The sequence below is a fragment of the Hemibagrus wyckioides genome, linkage group LG16 (genome assembly GCF_019097595.1).
Source record: "Hemibagrus wyckioides isolate EC202008001 linkage group LG16, SWU_Hwy_1.0, whole genome shotgun sequence".
NCBI classification, from domain to species: Eukaryota; Metazoa; Chordata; class Actinopteri; order Siluriformes; family Bagridae; genus Hemibagrus; species Hemibagrus wyckioides.
In genome coordinates this window covers 4,452,501-4,472,392 of record NC_080725.1, presented here as the reverse complement: position 1 = coordinate 4,472,392, position 19,892 = coordinate 4,452,501, and the positions used below count along the sequence as shown (strand labels likewise).

Here is a 19,892-nt window from a genome sequence, read left to right as displayed (position 1 = left end):
CTGGTAATGTGTGTGTGTGTGTCAGGCGGGTGGCCAGCATTGTATGATTTAATGCTGTTTGTTTGTAAAAAGGATTAGAGTTTTGTAATATTCACTGCCTCTAAACTGACTGTGCACATTCGCAGACTCACACAATCAGCCGCAAACTGCTGCCCTAACTGCGCACACACACACACACACACACACGCACACACACACACACACACTACCAGGCCAGGCAAACTACTGCTCTGATAAGAGAGGAAAGCTGCCAGCCACTGCTATCACCAAGGCACAGTTTATTTGTATTAAAAGGCTTTCGAGGGAACAGTGGAATTAGTAAATATATCAAATATAACATTTTAGTTCATCAACTTAGGAAATATATAAAAAGTTCATTTAGGGAGTAAGTCAACTTAATATAATTGTGTCAGTAATTCTAAGTGGGACAGTGATCTAAACGTACGAATCTCAGTCGGGGGTTCATGATTAGTCTGATGCTCAGTTGATTAACGCCTGTTTTCCATAATAAACATAAAGAAGAGAGCTATAAATCTAAAAAAAAAAATCTTAAAAGTATACAACAGAGACATATTAAAAACTCTTGTACAATATTTCTTGTGCTATTCAGATGGCTATTACATCCCAGCGTTCACGATACTGTATATTAAATAAAAGTGGTTTATTTACACTGTAGATTTTAGAGCACTAGTCAGCATTTTTTTTACATCAGCATGGTGCAACCATAAGCAGCCTGTTATACACTGTAAAAATGCTGGTTTTGAAGAAAAGACCCCTGCTGATTATGCCTCTGTAGTGTGGAAAAGAACTGCAGCAGAGCGAGTGATCATCTCGTTGAGGTGTGTTTGTGTGGTGGCTCAGCTCTTGTGTTTTGGGACGTCTCTGTGGACGCTCTAAACTGGGCCTCCATCTCCTCCACCCAAGCTGTGCTCCAATCCCATACGGCGAGAGGGTCCACTTCGGCGAAACAGTCCCGTGGGGGGAACAGCATACTCAGCGGAGACCCAGGAGGTGAGAAATCTGTCCACACACACAATACGAACAACCTTGATAAGACATAAAGAAATACAACACACTACTGCATTTCTTCCGAAATGATACGGTCCTAAACAGTTCAATAAATTACAACAGTCTCCAGAATCTTGTTTTTTTAACAGAGCTGCTCGAGCCATTTCATTTTGTTGGAGGACAAAAAAAAAAAAAAAAAAAAAAAACAATTTGGCAAATGGGAACTCTGCACAACCCCATTGAGAAATGTGATTGATTTGGTGACACAATAAACGGTGAAGTCGTCCGTTCAATTTCCTGAGAGCTGCTATTGTTCCCATAACCCCCCTCTCTACACATCCTTCAGCTAAAGCGTCAAGATAGAGCCTAAATTATTAGCCGTCTAATCTCTATAACGCTGTTTTCTGTGCTATCTCGGAGCAGGAATGAGAATGGGGATATATGCTGGATGTGCTGCAGAGGATGAGGGGGCAGGCATGGAGATAAGTTTAATGGTGGAAATACCTATAAATTTTAAGTGTGTAGCGAACAGTACAAAAAGAAGAGATTATAGAGTGGAATGTTCTTTGGGGTCTTAGTGACAAAGACACAAACTTCATGAAATAAGCTCTAACCAGAAATCTAACAGGAGTAATAGAAAAATACTGATGACACTTCGCCATCTAGTGGACACATCGAGCCAATGCACTTATTGGAGCAGTGTAATGTATTGTATTTCTATTCAGTTTTGTTTTCAAGTTAATTAAACAGAATGCCTGGGATTTTAGTCAAAAATATATATTGTTAGAGCTAACGGTAAAAAAAAAAGAAGTTTTTATTCATTTGAGTGCATTAAATAAGCTCAATATTTGAAGCTTAGTTATAGTTTAATTTGTGTTAGCAGATCAACTGCTCTAAATGTAATCTTATAGAACCAACAGCATCTGTTCTGGTTCTGGTTAATCTCCACACCAATATGTTTAGACTTCACCTTTTACATTATTTAGACTGAACAAGAAGTCATAAAAATGCCTAAATTACTACAACTAAGGAGTCTTGTTTAGAGACACATCTGTTGGGTGTTATAAATAGATTAAAGTTAAGATGGTAACATGCAATAAAATATTTCATTTAATAACAAGCAAAATAAATTTAGATTTTTTTTAGCTGTGATCATTTTTAGCTGTGATCATTATTATTATTATTATTATTATTATTATTATTATTATTATTATTATTATTATTGGCAGCTGTAGTAGTATTTTCCTACTATTATTCTTCTATTATTCAACACCACTACTACTAGATATTATATTATCACTACTGCTCTATTAATATTCTATCAGTAATGTACCCCTGTACTAGAAATATTTAACTTGAAATCAATACATTAATTTCCTTATATTTCATTTCATGATCTATGCATTACAAAATCTAAAACTTATCATTTAAGACAAAAAATGTATAACTATTAGCCAGCCTTGTGTTGGAGTTTTGTTAAAAAACTCTCGTCACTCCTTGCACTGCACTACCCTCCCTCAGATCTTCCAGCACTGGTCAACTGGTCCGCCATCTCTCAGGGTACAAGATAAGATACTCATCAAGACTATCCTCTGTTTTGGCACTTACGTGTTAAATAATAATAAATTCCCCTGGGCATCCAAACAGCCAAGTCACTGACTCTACTCAAACAACAAGTGAGGACCTGCCTGTTCCTGAAATACTTAGCATTTACTTATTTTTATTCATATGGAAGTCTGATATAGTTACAGACATTTAGTTACAGACATCAGTATTTACAGATGTCAGTAGTTACAGATGCTGACTTGCCTGATAAATTTCCATTCATCGACTCTGCCGTCATGGCCATGATGCGAGCGTAGTTCATGTCATTCATAAAGGAACCATCTGAAGAGCTGATGATGCTCGTTCTCGCACTCGTGGTGTTCCCCTCAGACACTGACCCCCAGCCGTTCCACAGTGAGCCCTCCCAGTCACTGCAGCAGGAGGAGGGCGTGGTCCTCAGCGCTGTTCTCTGTAGTCCTATTGCCTGAGACTCCTGATCATCGTCTATATCAACCTGTGCCTCACGGCCAGATGGTCCACATATGTAGCCGAATGTGGGAGTCGGGGAGAACGGCCTAGGCAAGGAGGAAGACTCTTCACTCGCGGTGCTGTGGATAAAGGCACACAGTCATGAGGTGTCATATTTTGTTTTTCATATACAGTGTGTAAAATGCACAGTATATAGTCCACAGAACAAACCCAGAGAATACAGAGGGAACCCATGTGGATGCTTAAAAAAAAATCACCAAAAAATATTTTAAGCTGAAATGTACTACATTATGACCACCTGCCTAATACTGTGTTGGTCCCCCCTTTTGCTGCCAAAACAGCCCTGACCCATCATGCACTGTGTATTCTGACCCCTTTCTATCAGAACCAGAATTAACTTCTTCAGCAATCTGAGCAACAGTTGCTCGTCTGTTGGATCGGATCACACGGGCCAGCCTTCTCTCCCCACGTGCATCAATGAGCCTTGACCGCCCATGACCCTGTCACTGGTTCACCACTGTTCCTTCCTTCTTTAGACCACTTTTGATAGATACTGACCACTGCAGACTGGGAACACCCCACAAGAGCTGCAGTTTTGGAGATGCTCTGATCCAGTGGTCTAGCCATCACAATTTGGCCCTTCGTCAAACTCGCTCAAATCCTTACGCTTGTCCATTTTTCCTGCTTCTAACATCAACTTTGAGGACAAAATGTTGACTTGCTGCCTAATATATCCCACCCACTAACAGATGCCATGATGAGGAGATCATCAGTGTTATTCACTTCACCTCTCACTACTCATAATGTTATGCCTGATTGGTGAAAATCTAAATTTCTGTCACCTGTATCTGTGTGGTTTAGGACTGAGCTCGAGATACTGCTCATGGGTTTTTGTGCTCAGTGTGTTGTCCTGGTCACCAGTGGATAGACAGAAAGAGGCTGTAGAGAGATGGCTGTAGGAAGGACTGTGTTGAGAGGGACAGCCAGTGGACGCTGCACACACAGACTGCAGAGATCCGGCATCCACAGTCAGCTTAGTGGACCGACTGGACCTGCAGAAAGAGATTTAGTTTAATTTCAATTTCAATCAAAGTTAATTTGATTTTATAACAGTTAAATTCAAATAGTTTATTCACACAGATGGAGATAAAAGGCATAAGGCTGGAACTGCTATCAGGTTTGTTTTTCTGTGCTCCATAATTAAAAACATCGAGCATCTTATTAATCTCAATTCAACATGAGCTCTATAATCTATATAAGGTAAATCTGACTTGTAAATGAGTTTTAATGAATGCATTCGTTAAGAGCAATTATTTATAATATTGTAGAAAAAAAAGAAACTCATTTTAGTTTAGGATAAGGATCAGTTGTGAAAAAGCTAGAACAATATGTTTGAGCAGGTTCGTTTAATAGTCTTTCAAGAATCATTTGACCAAACAGATGTTATTAAATAGCACAGTAATGGTGACTAAAGAAGATCAATCCAATATCCATTATGAATATCGGGCAAATAGCTATTTGTTCAGTTATTATGGAAACTGTTTTCAAAGTATCATCCTGGAAATGTTTAAGTTTGTTCCTTTGTTTCTTCATTCGTCCCTTTGTCCTTGTCATGGTCAACCTGGATATGGAGTGTAATCAGGGAACACCGGACACGAGGGAAGAGTACACTATGGATGTGATGCCAGTGTGATACCAATGATCCGTTATCACATGGCTAATGATCTGTTATCCAGTATCAATACACTGGCCAATATCAATAGAAAATAATTCTGTAATTCTGTAAAATATTTATGTATCTTATCTGTTATACCTGTTTTTTTCTTCCTCCCAGTACATACAGCGCAACAGAACAGCATAATGTGCAATATTCTTCCATAGTCTACATCATATTGTATTTTATTTCATTGCATTTTATAGTGTATTTTTTATACTTCTCAGAGCTTTATACTGCTCTTCCAGTAGAGAAAAAAAAGGGAAATAGTGTTATCATGTTATTTCTAATGGTGATATTCTGATTTGGAACATAGAATTACTTCTCTGAGGGTTGTTATCCACCCATACTGTGTAGGAAGGTATTCTATAAGCCACTTCCTCTGTCTCTAGTCTCTAATCTAGTTTCTGGCCTTAAGACCTGTGTGGCCTTTGTCTCTGTGAATTCTGGCTGCATTTTAATTTGACACACTTCCAGACTCTCTAATGAGTAGAGTGGAGCAGCAAGTCCATTAAAGTGAGCTGTAGGCTGAAAGAGCGAGGCTTCCTTTTCCATTTATGCTTAATGACAGGGCCTGGTCACAGATCCTCTCCTGTGAGTGCTGGGGCTTCATAAAACTATGTGTAGTTTAAGTGGAAGAGTGTTTACTTGAAAATATTAACTTCCTCTGCTTTTAAATGCAAGGGTTTTAATATCCAGAATAATGTAGAAATGCGTATTAGAACTGACTACATTAGACACCTTTGTTATTATACATGGAAATACAGCAATACATACTATCTATCATCTACAGAGAATTTCTGCCATCAGGACTGGTCTTCTACATTTGTATAAATTGTGGCACAGATCTTTTGTGTGTACAATGAGTTAATGAAGCCACTGGTGTTCAAAGCTCTACTACTATCTATAGGTAGCTGTACGTAACAATTACAATAAAAAATCTCTGATTAATTGTCCATGTATTTGGGTTAATCTCAGAGAGAAACAGAATGACAGGAAACAGGGAGAAAGATGACTGACAAGCAAGCACAGCCTATCACACCTTCTTTTCTGGTTAGATGTCGGTGGACAACATCCTGTTTGCAGACCCCTAGGGCGTTTTCCTCAAAGCAATATTTTATTGATATATAAAATATAACAAATCCAAATAACTCCAAATATAACAAATCTTTAAAGCTCCTCGCCATCTCATAAACATATAAACGCTTACTTCCCATGTCATACACTCATGTCCTTAAGTAACACTTCATTTCACACAATCTCTACAACCATCTCTGCTATCAGACTCAGCAATATGCTGAACAGATTGCCATGCCTCCTTTTTTATTGTATTTCAAGGCCTTGCTGAACCCTGATGTATATTTGTCAAGTTGTCAGTTGCGTTCGTTTCCTCAGACACCGGGCGCTCCTGCAACCTTGGTGTCTGCTGTAATCGGACATAGATAAGGCCAGAAGCAGGATATAATGAACGCTAGTCCTGAACAGAGGTTGTGTGTGTGTGTGTGTGTGTCTATAAATGTGTAGCATAGCAAGAAAATGAACAGATCATGGCATAACCTCTTTGTGCATACAGAAGTAATGGTTTTAATTATAACTCTTGATTATAAAATGATTCTGTCCACCAAACCATTCACATCTCTCACCACTACACTGTCTGTATGTTTAAAGTTTCTGTCTGTTTAAAGTGACCTTGAATATACAGATTTCTATGTCTAAGATTTACAGTAATGAACTATTATTCTTATGCTATGAGGTGAAAGATAAGGATCCTTTCTCACCCTTCCTCAGAGCTGACACTGAGGTTGTCGTCCATGGGCAGAGGGGGAGGAGTGGGCAACATATCCACCAAACGCAGTGAAGCAGAGTACTGCAGAAGTCTGGGAGAAGCGAGCGGATTCATTCCCCCTACAATGCAGAGGAGAAATCAGGATTATTTTACTCCATGCCATTATACAGGGATCTGAGACGTCATGAACACAATGCTCAGACAGATGGAAAATAGAAACCTGTAGTCTGGCTGAGTCTGTGTTGATGGATGTTAGATGTGTTGCGCAGCATCAGTGCTTGTTGGTGTATAGGAACTAATGGAGCACTTTTTACTGCATGCAGCTCTGGGGAGAGAGAGAGAGAGAGAGAGATATTTAAACCAATATAGAACCCATTGAATCATTAAAATAAATAAAGGAAAAACAGAATAATACAAAGAAGAAATGCATGATGTTATTATATTCTCTGGTACTGTATGATGCAATTTTATGATAGGCTTTTGTTAGCATACTGCAAGGCAATAGTTGTAGACAAGTGAACAAACACAATTTGTAAGAAATAATTGATAAGATGCTATTACTTAGAAGCCATTATTTCATGTAATTACAGTTCACCATTAACATGTTATTTTGTTATCACTTGTTTAATGTGTCCTCATGCATTCATGTAAAGTCACATTTTAAATCACTGAAGTTGTCACATAAGCTTTAAAGGGAATGTGGGAGCATAATAGTTAAGGTGATGGATTATTGATCGGAAGGCTGTGAGTTTGAACACCAGGTCCACCAAGCCACCATTACTGAGCAAGGCCCTTAACCCTCAATTGCTCAGGTGTATAAAATGAGGTAAGGGCATCTACCAAATGCTGTAAAAGTAAATGTCAAAGGTACTATAAGCAAGGGTTAAGACGTTTATTAAGAGCAGCAGACCCTATATTTATGTAGGCATGCTGTTTTCCTGTTGTGTCGCTGTCTGTTTGTCTGCCTCTCTGAGATACTTGTTGATATCTTTAAAAAAAATGTAGGTTGTAGGTTATATGTGGAATTATCACTGTAACTGACTAGATTGAGGAATTGATCCAAACAGGATCAAGGTCAAATGCCTGAAAGGAGTTCTACATGTTATATAGCCATGCAAGAAGCACGCTTTACTTTTGGCAGATCCAGAGAGCTCCCTTGTGCCGTAAATTAAATGAAAAATTCCACTGCCATGACTTGATTTGTCAGTTTTCTTGCTTCTTCCAAAACTATAACGGAAAACGTTAGCGGCTTCCTGTTATCCAGATCTAGCTAATTCTTGTTCAGTTGTTTTTTAATTGTTCACTTGTTTAAGTTATTGTTTATTAAACCGGTTTACCCATAACCAAATAATATAGTATTCTATTAATTCTTGCACATAATAGGATTAGCCACCACCCCAAATTTAAGACATGGCCGTGATGACAATGTGCATTACATTCTTTAGTGTTGTATTCAGATAAACAAGTCTAGATAGGAAGGTGCACTTGTTACTGTGCCCAGGTAATGCATGTAGAAGTTAAGCAGTAAGGTGAAAATTGTGTTACTAAAAATATTGGCACCCTCCAGGGTTTTCTGTGTCTCACATCTATCTTTGCCATATCACCTTTTAATCATCTAACCTCGTTTGAAGTTCTTCTCCCAGGATTCCTTTCGAATGCCCATATTGGGCTGAGCAGGAAGGGCCCGTTTCCATGGCAGTACTTGCCGCTCGTTGGTGACGGGTGACTTGGCAGCAGGTTGGCTGATGCGTATCGTCTCTGAGCCGTACTGTTGCGTGTTGCAGTGAGGCATTTTTGGACATCGTCCCGGACTGTTAAAGGTTTTCATACTGTTACCGGTCAGATCCACGTAGAAAGTGCCGTAGACGCCACAGTTGTCTGGCACGATTGGCACAGATGAGTCTGTTTTTGCTGTTATGGGTAGTGCTGAGAGGACACGGAGGAAACAGAGGACACATTGATATATTAAACCAGTGCTGGTCATAATTAACAGTGATGAGGACTGCAGGGATTAGACTTCGGCAGAATCTGGGTTTTGTCCTTATAAATACAGACATGCCCTGGGAGAATGTTAGATTAAAGGTGAAGAATAAAATTATTCTATGCTGAAGAAATATGCTAAACTAATGATTTTGTTTCTATGTCACATGAATAAAGATTAGAAAGAAAGAGGCAAGAGATTAGAAAGAAAGAGACAGCTATCGTATACAATAAATCTCTTGCTGATTATGTCTGCATTGTTCACGGGTGCTTTCTTAGAGGAACCGTTAAACCCATCTGGATTTGAACTTTATTGTGTTTACTCTGGTCTAAACGTGTTCAAGTGTGAAGCAAAACATCTAGTCTGAGACAGGACCTATGTGTATTCATTACTGAGCAATCCCTAGTACAGTTCAATTTCAGTAAGAATGTTCAGCCTTGCCCTAACTGTGAACAGTATGGCTTATTTTTGCCATGCAAGCTGCTAAACTAACATGTGATGCACGATGGAGTATTGCGCCACAGAAAAGCAATGCATACTAGATGTCTGACCAGATGAGCACAAAAATTAAATATGTTAATTTCTCATTTCTTAGAAAGCCTTTCCCTCAGGTTTCTTCATACTCTTTATTGGTTTTTTGATTATTGAGCCCATTTGCTGATCACCTGACCCTTTGTCTAATCACCTTATGTAAACTCGGTCCTAAATTTCCACCAGCATATTAAACCATTTAAATACAAAACTGAACCAGTAGTATCCGTTTCACTCAGACTTGGACTGGACAAACAGAGTGAGAGGTGAGAATTAGACTTTTGCTCTCCCAACAGAATAAATCTGACTTCCGAGTGAAGGTGAGTCTAGCAATAGTTTAATTGGTTGTGACTCACTGGTCCTCCTGAAATCTGGCTTCTCTTGGTTTTGTGTCCACAGGCTTTGGCACTGTTCCCCAGCCAAGTCAGGCTTCCAAGCTCCAGACATCCATGGAGAATCAGGCGCTGCCATCCTAATCAGAAGCATAAAAAGTGTTAAACAAACCATAAACCTTGATGTAATACCCAACACATAAAATCTGACTTTAAAACAAACAAACAAAAAATCTTATACCTGTGCTTGATGATGAGATCCTCACTAGCAAGTTGATATAAACCTAAACAAAAACAAGAAAAATTGCTTAAAATGTTGTTAAATGAACTAAATACACTGGTATATGTCTAAGATTTGATGTTAACCTGTTTTGTGATGTCTTCCTCTCAGACTGGCAGGTCTGACATGTTTCCAATACAGACAAGCAGCTGTAGCCATCATTATACACCACAAGAGGGCGCCCACACTTCCGATAAACACTGGCTCCCTCATTAACGCCAACACATCTGACAAGCTCAGTGAACTTTTGTTATGTGAAATTGATTCCTGCTTTGACTCTATGAGAGAGAGAGAGAGAGAGAGAGAGAGATGGGACAGCGTGAGACAGAAAGACAGAGAAAAATAACATCCATCTAGGTTAACAACAATTATTGGATGGTGTTTGCAAGCGTTTCAGCAAAGTGCAAGAAACAACACAACAAAGAGAAATATCGCATTTAATCATATTCTTTTATGTGAAGCAGAAACAAGATGGCATAGTCAGAAACATAATCAAATACAGGATGCTACAATAAGAAAACTTTTCCACTTCTTTACATTTTTAAGCCAAGTTTGATATATAAAACAAAATAAATGGAAACATAGCCACATAAATGTGAACTGTGCAGGCTGTGTACACTACCTATAAGCAGTTTGTAAGGATTAGTCTGAGCTCCGACTCCGGCACCGTTTACTGCTGCCACTCGGATCCAGTACACCCTGCCGGCCTGTAGTGGCCTGATTTCCAGCGTGTGTGTGCCACTGTCCACTGTCCAGTTCAGATATTGCTGCTCTTCTTCCTGCACACACCACACCTGAAACACACAATGCAAAATGTAGACACAACACAACACACACATCTTCAGCAGGTTATACACATCTTACACTGTATACTGTATTCATTCATACATATATTGTATTCATTATTGAGTTCATATTAAAGGAAAAAGGAACTCACTGGTTTACTGGATTGCATAACTAAAGTAAATTAGATCTATGAATAAAGTCAACTCAAATCTAATTACGATATTAGTTAAATGTTACCTAATATTACTTAAAATGTGACCTTCAGTCGACTGTATATATGAGTGTGTATATACGTCCATTACCTCGTATCCCTGAATGATCCCATTGTGAGCCTCGTGCGGCGGTGGCTCCCAGCTCAGCTGGGCCGTGTCATTGTGTTCAGCAGGCATTGTTATAGACACATCCTGAGGAGGAGCACTGGGAACTGGAACATACGATATAACTATTAAATCCTTTTCAGTATTACTCAGCTAGGTTTACTGGTTTATATTAAGCAAAACAATTTAGCTCCGTCCCTGTCACATACCCTCCATTTCTTATTTGCTCTTATAATTGTGCACACATTAATAAAGAGGATCATGAAAATGATGATTATTTTAAATTATAAATACTGTTCATATTGTACCTGATAGCGTATAACGAGTGAATAACATTTTACATTTAGTGAATTACATTTTACACCATTCCTACCATACCTACAGATGTCCAAATTTACTAATAAATCCAGACAGTTTGCCATTAAACCCATTCTGTGAACCTACCAGTCTCGGGGACTCGCAAGTGCCTCGTGTTACTTTCTCTGCCGTAAAGATCGCTCCCATAGGGCCGTACTTTAAACTCATATTTGTAGCCTCTCTTTAGGGGACCAATGTGAGTCTGAAACGCAGGATGGGCCACTTTCTGTGCTGTCCAATCAGAACTGGCAGGCAGGAGAGAGCGGTATAGCACCTCAAAGCCATCCAGGTAGTGTGGTTGTTGAGATGATGACTGAAGCTAGCAAAGAGAGACATAAGGGGATTTTCAAAATATGCATATATCAATAAATCAGGTTTTAGTTTTTTTTTTTTTACTTACAGGTTAGCAATATTTACTTGCAATGTCTACATGACCTTATTGTCTAAATTCTACTCCTGCAGCTGAGATGCCTGGAGTGTAATCAGCAACGTCATGTACATATTACCTTCCATGTGACTTGTGAGATGTTAGATGCAGCTCTCAGAACAGTTACATTTTCCAAACTGATGCGCAGAGAAGATAATTCTTTATGCAGATCCTTCTGGCTGCTGCTATCTGTACCTGGAGAAACAGTAAAGATACAGTGTTAGGAAATCTAAATATATACATATATATATATATTTATATATATATATATATATATATATATATATATATACAGTAGTGCCCCGTTGTCGATTCCGACTTTACGCCGCTCATACTTAAATATTAAATTGAAAAAAATTAAATCCAATTTATGTCGCTTTACACAACCTTATGTCGGTCCCTCTGCCACATAGTAACAATGAAAAATGGCTAATAAAACCAAACTAAACAAAATTATTTTTATAAGTCATAGTCATAGTGCCATTATAGGGAACATATACAGCACTTTATAGGATATTTCCGACTTGGAACCAATTAATGGTGTAGGGCGGGGTATGACCATATATATATATATATATATATATATAAATATATATAAACCGATCAGGAATAACATTATGAGCACTGACAGGTGAAGTGAATAACACTGAGTATCTCCTAGTGTATATATATATATACACTATATTGCCAAAAGTATTCGCTCACCTGCCTTGACTCGCATATGAACTTAAGTGACATCCCATTCCTAATCCATAGGGTTCAATATGACGTCGGTCCACCCTTTGCAGCTATAACAGCTTCAACTCTTCTGGGAAGGCTGTCCACAAGGTTTAGGAGTGTGTTTATGGGAATTTTTGACCATTCTTCCAGAAGCGCATTTGTGAGGTCACACACTGATGTTGGACGAGAAGGCCTGGCTCTCAGTCTCTGCTCTAATTCATCCCAAAGGTGTTCTATCGGGTTGAGGTCAGGACTCTGTGCAGGCCAGTCAAGTTCATCCACACCAGACTCTGTCATCCATGTCTTTATGGACCTTGCTTTGTGCACTGGTGCACAGTCATGTTGGAAGAGGAAGGGGCCAGCTCCAAACTGTTCCCACAAAGTTGGGAGCATGGAATTGTCCAAAATGTCTTGGTATGCTGAAGCATTCAGAGTTCCTTTCACTGGAACTAAGGGGCCGAGCCCAAATCCTGAAAAACAACCCCACATCATAATCCCCCCTCCACCTAACTTTACACTTGGCACAATGCAGTCAGACAAGTACCGTTCTCCTGGCAACCGCCAAACCCAGACTCGTCCATCAGATTGCCAGATGGAGAAGCGCGATTCGTCACTCCAGAGAACGCGTCTCCACTGCTCTAGAGTCCAGTGGCGGCGTGCTTTACACCACTGCATCCGACGCTTTGCATTGCACTTGGTGATGTATGGCTTGGATGCAGCTGCTCGGCCATGGAAACCCATTCCATGAAGCTCTCTGCGCACTGTTCTTGAGCTAATCTGAAGGCCACATGAAGTTTGGAGGTCTGTAGCGATTGACTCTGCAGAAAGTTGGCGACCTCTTCGCACTATGCGCCTCAGCATCCGCTGACCCCGCTCCGTCAGTTTACGTGGCCTACCACTTCGTGGCTGAGTTGCTGTCGTTCCCAAACACTTCCACGTTCTTATAATACAGCTGACAGTTGACTGTGGAATATTTAGGAGCGAGGAAATTTCACGACTGGATTTGTTGCACAGGTGGCATCCTATCACAGTTCCACGCTGGAATTCACTGAGCTCCTGAGAGCGACCCATTCTTTCACAAATGTTTGTAAAAACAGTCTGCATGCCTAGGTGCTTGATTTTATACACCTGTGGCCATGGAAGTGACTGGAACACCTGATTCTGATTATTTGGATGGGTGAGCGAATACTTTTGGCAATATAGTGTATATATATATGTATATACAGAGAGAGAGATGCTATAGATAGATAGATAGATAGATAGATAGATAGATAGATAGATAGATAGATAGATAGATAGATAGATAGATAGATAGATAGATAGATAGATAGATAGATAGATAGATAGATAGATAGATAGATCAATCACCACATCACCCTTACCATTTTGCACACAGAACTTGAGCTGAAGTTTTTCATATTGTATCTAGCTCTATAGGATGTCCAGTGTCCAGTCACAAATTTAAATTCCCTAAATATTGTACATGTAAATGCATTTATTCCTGATTGGCATGTAATTGTTCTGTCAGACGGAATGAACATTAGCAGTAGTGCTACAATAGTACACAAAACACAGTCAAACAAAATCACAGATGAATTATAATTTAATTAAAAAACACTAAAATAATGATATAGGGGACTGAATATATCAGAGGTGAATATGAGAAGTTAAATTAAATTCTTATCTTTCATTTACATTTAGATGTGCTAAACCGCTTTGAAACCACACATTTTTCAAGGAATCAAAAACACCCAGAATCCCTTTTAAACTGTTTAATTAGTACCTCAGATAAAAAACCTGCTCAGTTAATAGCTATGTATGTCTAATCTTGGGTTAAACCCTGGGTTTCCCCTGTGCAAAGTGCATTTATTGCTAAAAAGGATGAACCATCATGAAGACCTGAGAGCTGTCTATGGGGGAAAAGCAAGCCATTGCCCATTGAGCTGAGCCATGAACATTGGTCATAAAACTTTTGAAATGTCCTGAGAAAGAAAAAAACCCTGGTGTACTAACAACCAAACATCAGCCAAGGAATGCAACAGCAGTTGATGACAGAGAGCTGTGACAAAAAACCCATAAACAACAGTCAGTAACTTCACCAACAACCTCAACATGTGAAAGTATAACAATTCACCATTCAGCAGAATGTCTACCAATATATAGAGAAATGCATCTAATCTTATTAGGAGGAACTTCATCATGCAAGATAATGACCCAAAACACACTGCCAACAAAACAATGGACTTCATCATGGGAAAAACCTTAACCCAATTGAGCAGCACTTCACCCCCTGAAGAGGGGACTGAAGGGAGAAACCCATCAAAGCAAACAACAACTGAAAGAAGCTGAGCTACAAGTCACAAAAAAAGAATACACCAGTTTAGTGATGTCAGTGAGCACCAACTTAATGCAGTTACTGCAAGGAAGGGATATACAACATAATATTACATTGAGACGACCAAAAGTGCCATATTCAGTCAAGTTGCCAAGTTGTTAAACAAGTCTAGATGTAAATATCAGGAAACAAAGGCTGAAATTCGGATCTGTTGTCCTGTATTCATCATCAACAAAACAAAACAAAAGAAACAACAAAACAAAAGTAATAGCCTTGCACTTCCATTACTTCTGGTGTAATAAAAATAATATAATTGTAAAAATTTATTTAGATAGCTTTATTGTAAATGTTATCTTACTGTAAATGTACTATATGTGCAATACATCAGGGGTCCCCCACCATCGGGCCGCTGACTATTTGGTACCAGGCCGCAAAGAAACAATAAACTTATAATTTTATTTATATAACTTAAAATTATATGTATTTTATTTAAAAAAATTGCCACTTCCGCCCGCGCCTCAATCCTGCATTTGACACAGTCCTGGTTTAATGCCGAGTTCACACTGCACGATTGTAGCCCCAATTTTCAGTTGCCAACAGGTTTTGCGAAATCGCAGACAAATGCCTGAAATTGGAGGCAAATCACAGTGACAGTCGCACAGTGTAAATTACCAAAGAAGCGATCTGAGATAATTGCTGATGATATTTGGCATGCTAAATATCTGGACCTATCAGCAACTCAAAATCCTGCAGTGTGAAAGAAGTTCTGACTGAAAAATACCTCAGCGATGACCTACAGCCAATGAGAGAGCAAGATACAGGGCAGAGGGCAGTTCGGGGAGGAGTTACAGACCACAACATCAGCAATCATGGCTTCTGTTGGAGCACAATATTATAGTTTAACAGAGTTTATCAGGAAAAAAATGTCTTAAATATAGTTATATCAAAATAAATAAGCTTTACAATAGCATCAAAATAAAGCAGAAACATTTGCTTGACCAGCCGCATCAGCAGCAAATTATTCATTTGGTCAGTTCTGCAGAGCGCACAATCCTTGTTCCCCGCACTGACCATTTAACTCGCAAACTTTTTGCTGGGTAAAATTTCCAGACTTGCCCGAGAACTCTGATCTCACGTGTCATCTTGCGTTATTTCTTTATTATTTCTCGTGTACGTTTGGTTGGGAAATGCAGTTTGCGGACCAGACAGAGTCGTCGCCGGGTCTTCCTATTGTGAAGTGTGTAACCTCCTGTCACCGATCCATCGTGCAGTGTGAACAGAGCAGAGCCTGAATGCTACCCTAGATAGACGTGCAGTGTGAAAACAACCATGATCCGACCACTCAGAAAATACTGCAGTGTAAACTTAGCATAAATCTACCTGAAATTAGTTCCCTTTATCAATTCCCCCCATCCTCCACCCCCTGGGCCGCGGAAAATTTGTCCGGTATCAAACTGGTCTGTGGTACAAAAAAGGTTGGGGAACTCTGCAATACATGAAATACCATCATGCTAAGAGATTAAAGATAATCCTGAGATTAATACCTTCCACAAAGAGCTGAGCGCTGGCTTTAGTTTCGCCTACATCATTGACCGCAGTACAGGTGTACCTTCCTGCATCCTGTAGCGTCACATAGTGGATCTGAAGACTCTGGTCTGGATTAACCAAATACCTGATACAAACGAAGAGCAAGAGCACTAATAAATCTGTTTGAACAGTAAGATTATTACACAACATGAACACACCTCCTGGGCTGTTCCAATGCATATAAAAACTCAAAAAGTTTCACTGCTAGTGTAAAATTCTAGCAATTAAAAGTAAGTGGAGCTGAGTGTGTAAGCGTCACTAACCTGCCATTGGGTAAAGGCCCCTGTTCTCTGCTCCACTCCACCGTGGGCATCGGGTCACCCTGAGCCTCACAGAAGAAATGTGCAGACTCACCCAAGCTCACAGAAACATCCTCAGGTTCATGGAGTAACACTGGCTTCTCTGGAAGACACAGGAGATCTCTTTAATGGCCTGCTTTAATAGAGAACTTCTTCAAACTTTTCAAAAATACCTCACAGTCTTAAATGTATTTAATTTTGGGTCTGAGAAAATTCAGTGCAAATCACTGTGACAAAATATCAGATGTTAAATCAATTCATAGTGACATGTATGCTGCTTATTATCTCACTATTTACCACTGACCACTGCAAAATATCAAGATTTTACATACATATGCATTTAAATCCTAAATGAATTTATCCTAATCCTAAATTGTATTATTAAGATGAGACATTATTTACCACCTCAGTTTATTGCTAATGAAATAGAAACATTTCTTCATACTCCAGTATATGTGTGGTACATATTGTAGACACATCAGTTAGTGTGAGCAACTTTTTTTTGGTATTTGCTATAGACTTAGCAGACATATAGATCTAGAGGAAACAGAAGGTAAGCTAGTAATTGCTTGTTGATAGTTTTTCTCTAAAACAGTAACCAGCAGATTAAAAGAAAGTCTAGTTATCCCTACTCTGTCTGGCCAAAATGTTTTTTCTTCTTACTAGAATCCTTCGGATGTTACCATATAATGAGTTACATCAGTCAAATGACAACATGACAAAAGATGGAAGTGCAATCCCATGATACTTAGCGAAATTTCTTTAAATTCTAGGTTTACCTAACATCAATTTAACATCAATCTAGCATTCACATACAACGCAACCTATTGAACAAATAAATTAATTCCTCATGATCTGTATTAACATGATCAATACATTATTCTAAAGTTGCTCATTTATAATTTTACTGTAGTATACTTCATACCATAACATATCAAGCAGGGTATCAAGCAAATACAGTGAAAATGGTTCAAATATCAATCACTCAATTCTTCAGAAATATCAAATTATTTCTAGCAATTTTGCTGAATTTCAACAACGCTCACCCAGAACTGTTAATCTGGCTGCTCTGCTTTCTCTGACTCCAACAATGTTTGTGGCCACACAGATGTAAACTCCAGAGTCCTGCTTCCGGGCTGGAGCTATTATCAACTTCCCATTGAGCTCCTGAGCAATAAAGAATGACAAGGATGTAGCACAATAACCAAAATAGCTTTACTATGATGTACTTCAGAAATGAGAAAATTGGACCTATAACAGGAAGATTGGCACTGGTAGTCATCTTCCTTCTACATGTCAGCTTTATAAGAAATCAAACTTTGCACTCGACTCACAGTATAGTGTTCATCGGTGGTGTTGATGGGGACGCCATCTTTCTTCCAGGTGATGTTAGGTTCAGGTTGTCCTACAGGTGGGCTGCAGTTCATCACTGCTACCTCTCCTGTAGCTACCTCCACATCTCCAGGCTGTATGCGAAACTCTTCACGCAGAGCTTCAAATCAAAACAACCTCATTAGCCCCTCTTATAAAGAAATGCACATATTTTAGGTATTAAGCAGGATGCAGTGTTACCTTTAAATTCATTTTAGACCACCTAAAACTCTGCTGTAACACCAGAATTTCCCTCATGGGATCAATAAAGTCTATCTATCTATCTATCTATCTATCTATCTATCTATCTATCTATCTATCTATCTATCTATCTATCTATCTATCTATCTAATCTTAAGTCAAATGTCAAACAGGCTTTCATTGCAATATATAGCTTAAGATTCAATAGTTTTTGCCAGGATAAGTGTGCAATGTTCTTGCTTTTATAGTTCCTGCTGTAGTTTTCGCTTGTAGAAAATAAAGACCTCCCGCACTTCGCTTGCCCTGATATTTGGGCAGTGAACACTGCTCTGATGTCGACTCTTTAACGTGGAATGCACTGAGCAGCTGCGTGTTTGAGCTCTAAGCACAAAGTGCTGTTACTGCTCAATTACTGCAGTGTTTGTCTGAGGGAGGAGGGCAAACTTTGACACCTGACCCCGACTAATCTCACTGACAATCTACTGAGACTTCCGCATCCTCTGGCCAGTTCTGACCTCAAGCTTAGAGCCTGTTTGAATAGTAAATGATACTACTCCAGCTCATTGATTTCTGTCTGTCTCTATTAAGTACACGGACATGGATTACAAAACTCCTAGACAGTGAGGTATGTCAGTAAGAGCATAAGGAAAACTGCAATGAAAAAAGTGTTTAAAAGGTCTCCACTCATCCAGGTCAAAACCAAAAAAATACAAAAAGATGATATGCCATTAATAATGAATAGTAATAAAGCAAGAGTCCTTATTACCTGCAATATGCAAAGAAGCATTCCTGCTGATTGCAGTTCCTGCACTGTTTTGAGCTAAGCAAGAATACACTGCTTCATGAGACTGGCTCTTCTTCCCAGTCATCACGCTGAGGAAGAAGAGGCTACCCTCAGGCAGGATGATGGGTCGTGACTGGCCTTCCATCTTCTCGGGTTCCAGAGGGATGCCATTGCGGAGCCACTGGATGGACGGTTCTGGAGTTCCTTCAGCTCGGCAGGAAAGTGTGGCAGGACTCCCCACACGCACCACCACATCAGACGGGTGATGCACTATCCGGGGAGAAACTTCATCAGAACGCAGCCTGGAACCTTGAAAAAATGTGAGAGAATGAGTAGATTAATGCCATTTCATCTCAGAAAACAACAACTTAAAACATTCAAAAATAAATCTAATCCATCATCTAGCTCACTGATATGTGGAGGGAATGAGCTCAAGTGTTAAATGTTATTTTTCGAAATTTTCTGTGCATGTGCCGGTAAAGTTCAGATTCCACAGCTGCTAGACCTCCACCTCTGGCTTCTTGAGCAACACCATTAACGCAAATTGTTAAAGCCAACTGTCTCGTTGAAGATTAAATAAGGTTGACAAAATTGTTTGGAATCAAAACCATCTTCCTTTGAAAATTAAGACATCTTTAAAGCCAAGTGACAATGGCACCCTAAAGCCAACATAAATAAACAACTTCTATTCTTGGACGGCATCATAACTCTTGTGACAGATGCCTGCTGTTGAAGACCACTTGGTGTGCAAAATCAGGAAATGGGTTTCCTGTGAGGATTTGAAGAGCAGTCAGTTTTTTGGTGAGGAACAAAAGGCCTTCACTTACAAACACAATCAAGACCTAACAGGATATCCATCACCTGTGCAGAGAGCCCTCCAGCACAGACACTGCTATTACTGGCTTTTTACAATGACCCCTTTATACCCACCACCAAAACACCCCAATCACGTCATTATGGGAGTGCATGCTTGAAACAAAGCGACACTCTTGACTAAGTTTTGCTGGTTACTATCTGCTAGAGTAACTGTTTCCTAGTGTGT

At 39.3% G+C, this 19,892-nt stretch overlaps 1 protein-coding gene across 2 annotated transcripts in view; it reads right to left on the bottom strand.

Moving 5' to 3' along the window:
* Positions 1–261: 261 nt before the first annotated feature.
* robo4 (roundabout, axon guidance receptor, homolog 4 (Drosophila)) overlaps positions 262–19,892 on the bottom strand; it is a 25,278-nt gene continuing 5,647 nt past the window's right edge. For both annotated transcript variants that reach the window (XM_058412762.1, XM_058412764.1), the window contains exons 2-19: positions 18,833–19,159; positions 17,829–17,986; positions 17,541–17,661; positions 16,459–16,597; positions 16,153–16,280; positions 11,633–11,748; positions 11,214–11,445; positions 10,755–10,876; positions 10,289–10,460; positions 9,753–9,944; positions 9,628–9,670; positions 9,411–9,526; positions 8,163–8,468; positions 6,763–6,867; positions 6,535–6,661; positions 3,885–4,094; positions 2,818–3,161; positions 262–1,020 (exon numbers count right to left, since the gene is read on the bottom strand). In XM_058412762.1, the coding sequence (XP_058268745.1) occupies positions 827–1,020; positions 2,818–3,161; positions 3,885–4,094; positions 6,535–6,661; positions 6,763–6,867; positions 8,163–8,468; positions 9,411–9,526; positions 9,628–9,670; positions 9,753–9,944; positions 10,289–10,460; positions 10,755–10,876; positions 11,214–11,445; positions 11,633–11,748; positions 16,153–16,280; positions 16,459–16,597; positions 17,541–17,661; positions 17,829–17,986; positions 18,833–19,159 (3,152 nt within the window). In that variant the 3' untranslated portion in view covers positions 262–826. The remainder of the gene's footprint in view (positions 1,021–2,817; positions 3,162–3,884; positions 4,095–6,534; positions 6,662–6,762; positions 6,868–8,162; positions 8,469–9,410; positions 9,527–9,627; positions 9,671–9,752; positions 9,945–10,288; positions 10,461–10,754; positions 10,877–11,213; positions 11,446–11,632; positions 11,749–16,152; positions 16,281–16,458; positions 16,598–17,540; positions 17,662–17,828; positions 17,987–18,832; positions 19,160–19,892) is intronic.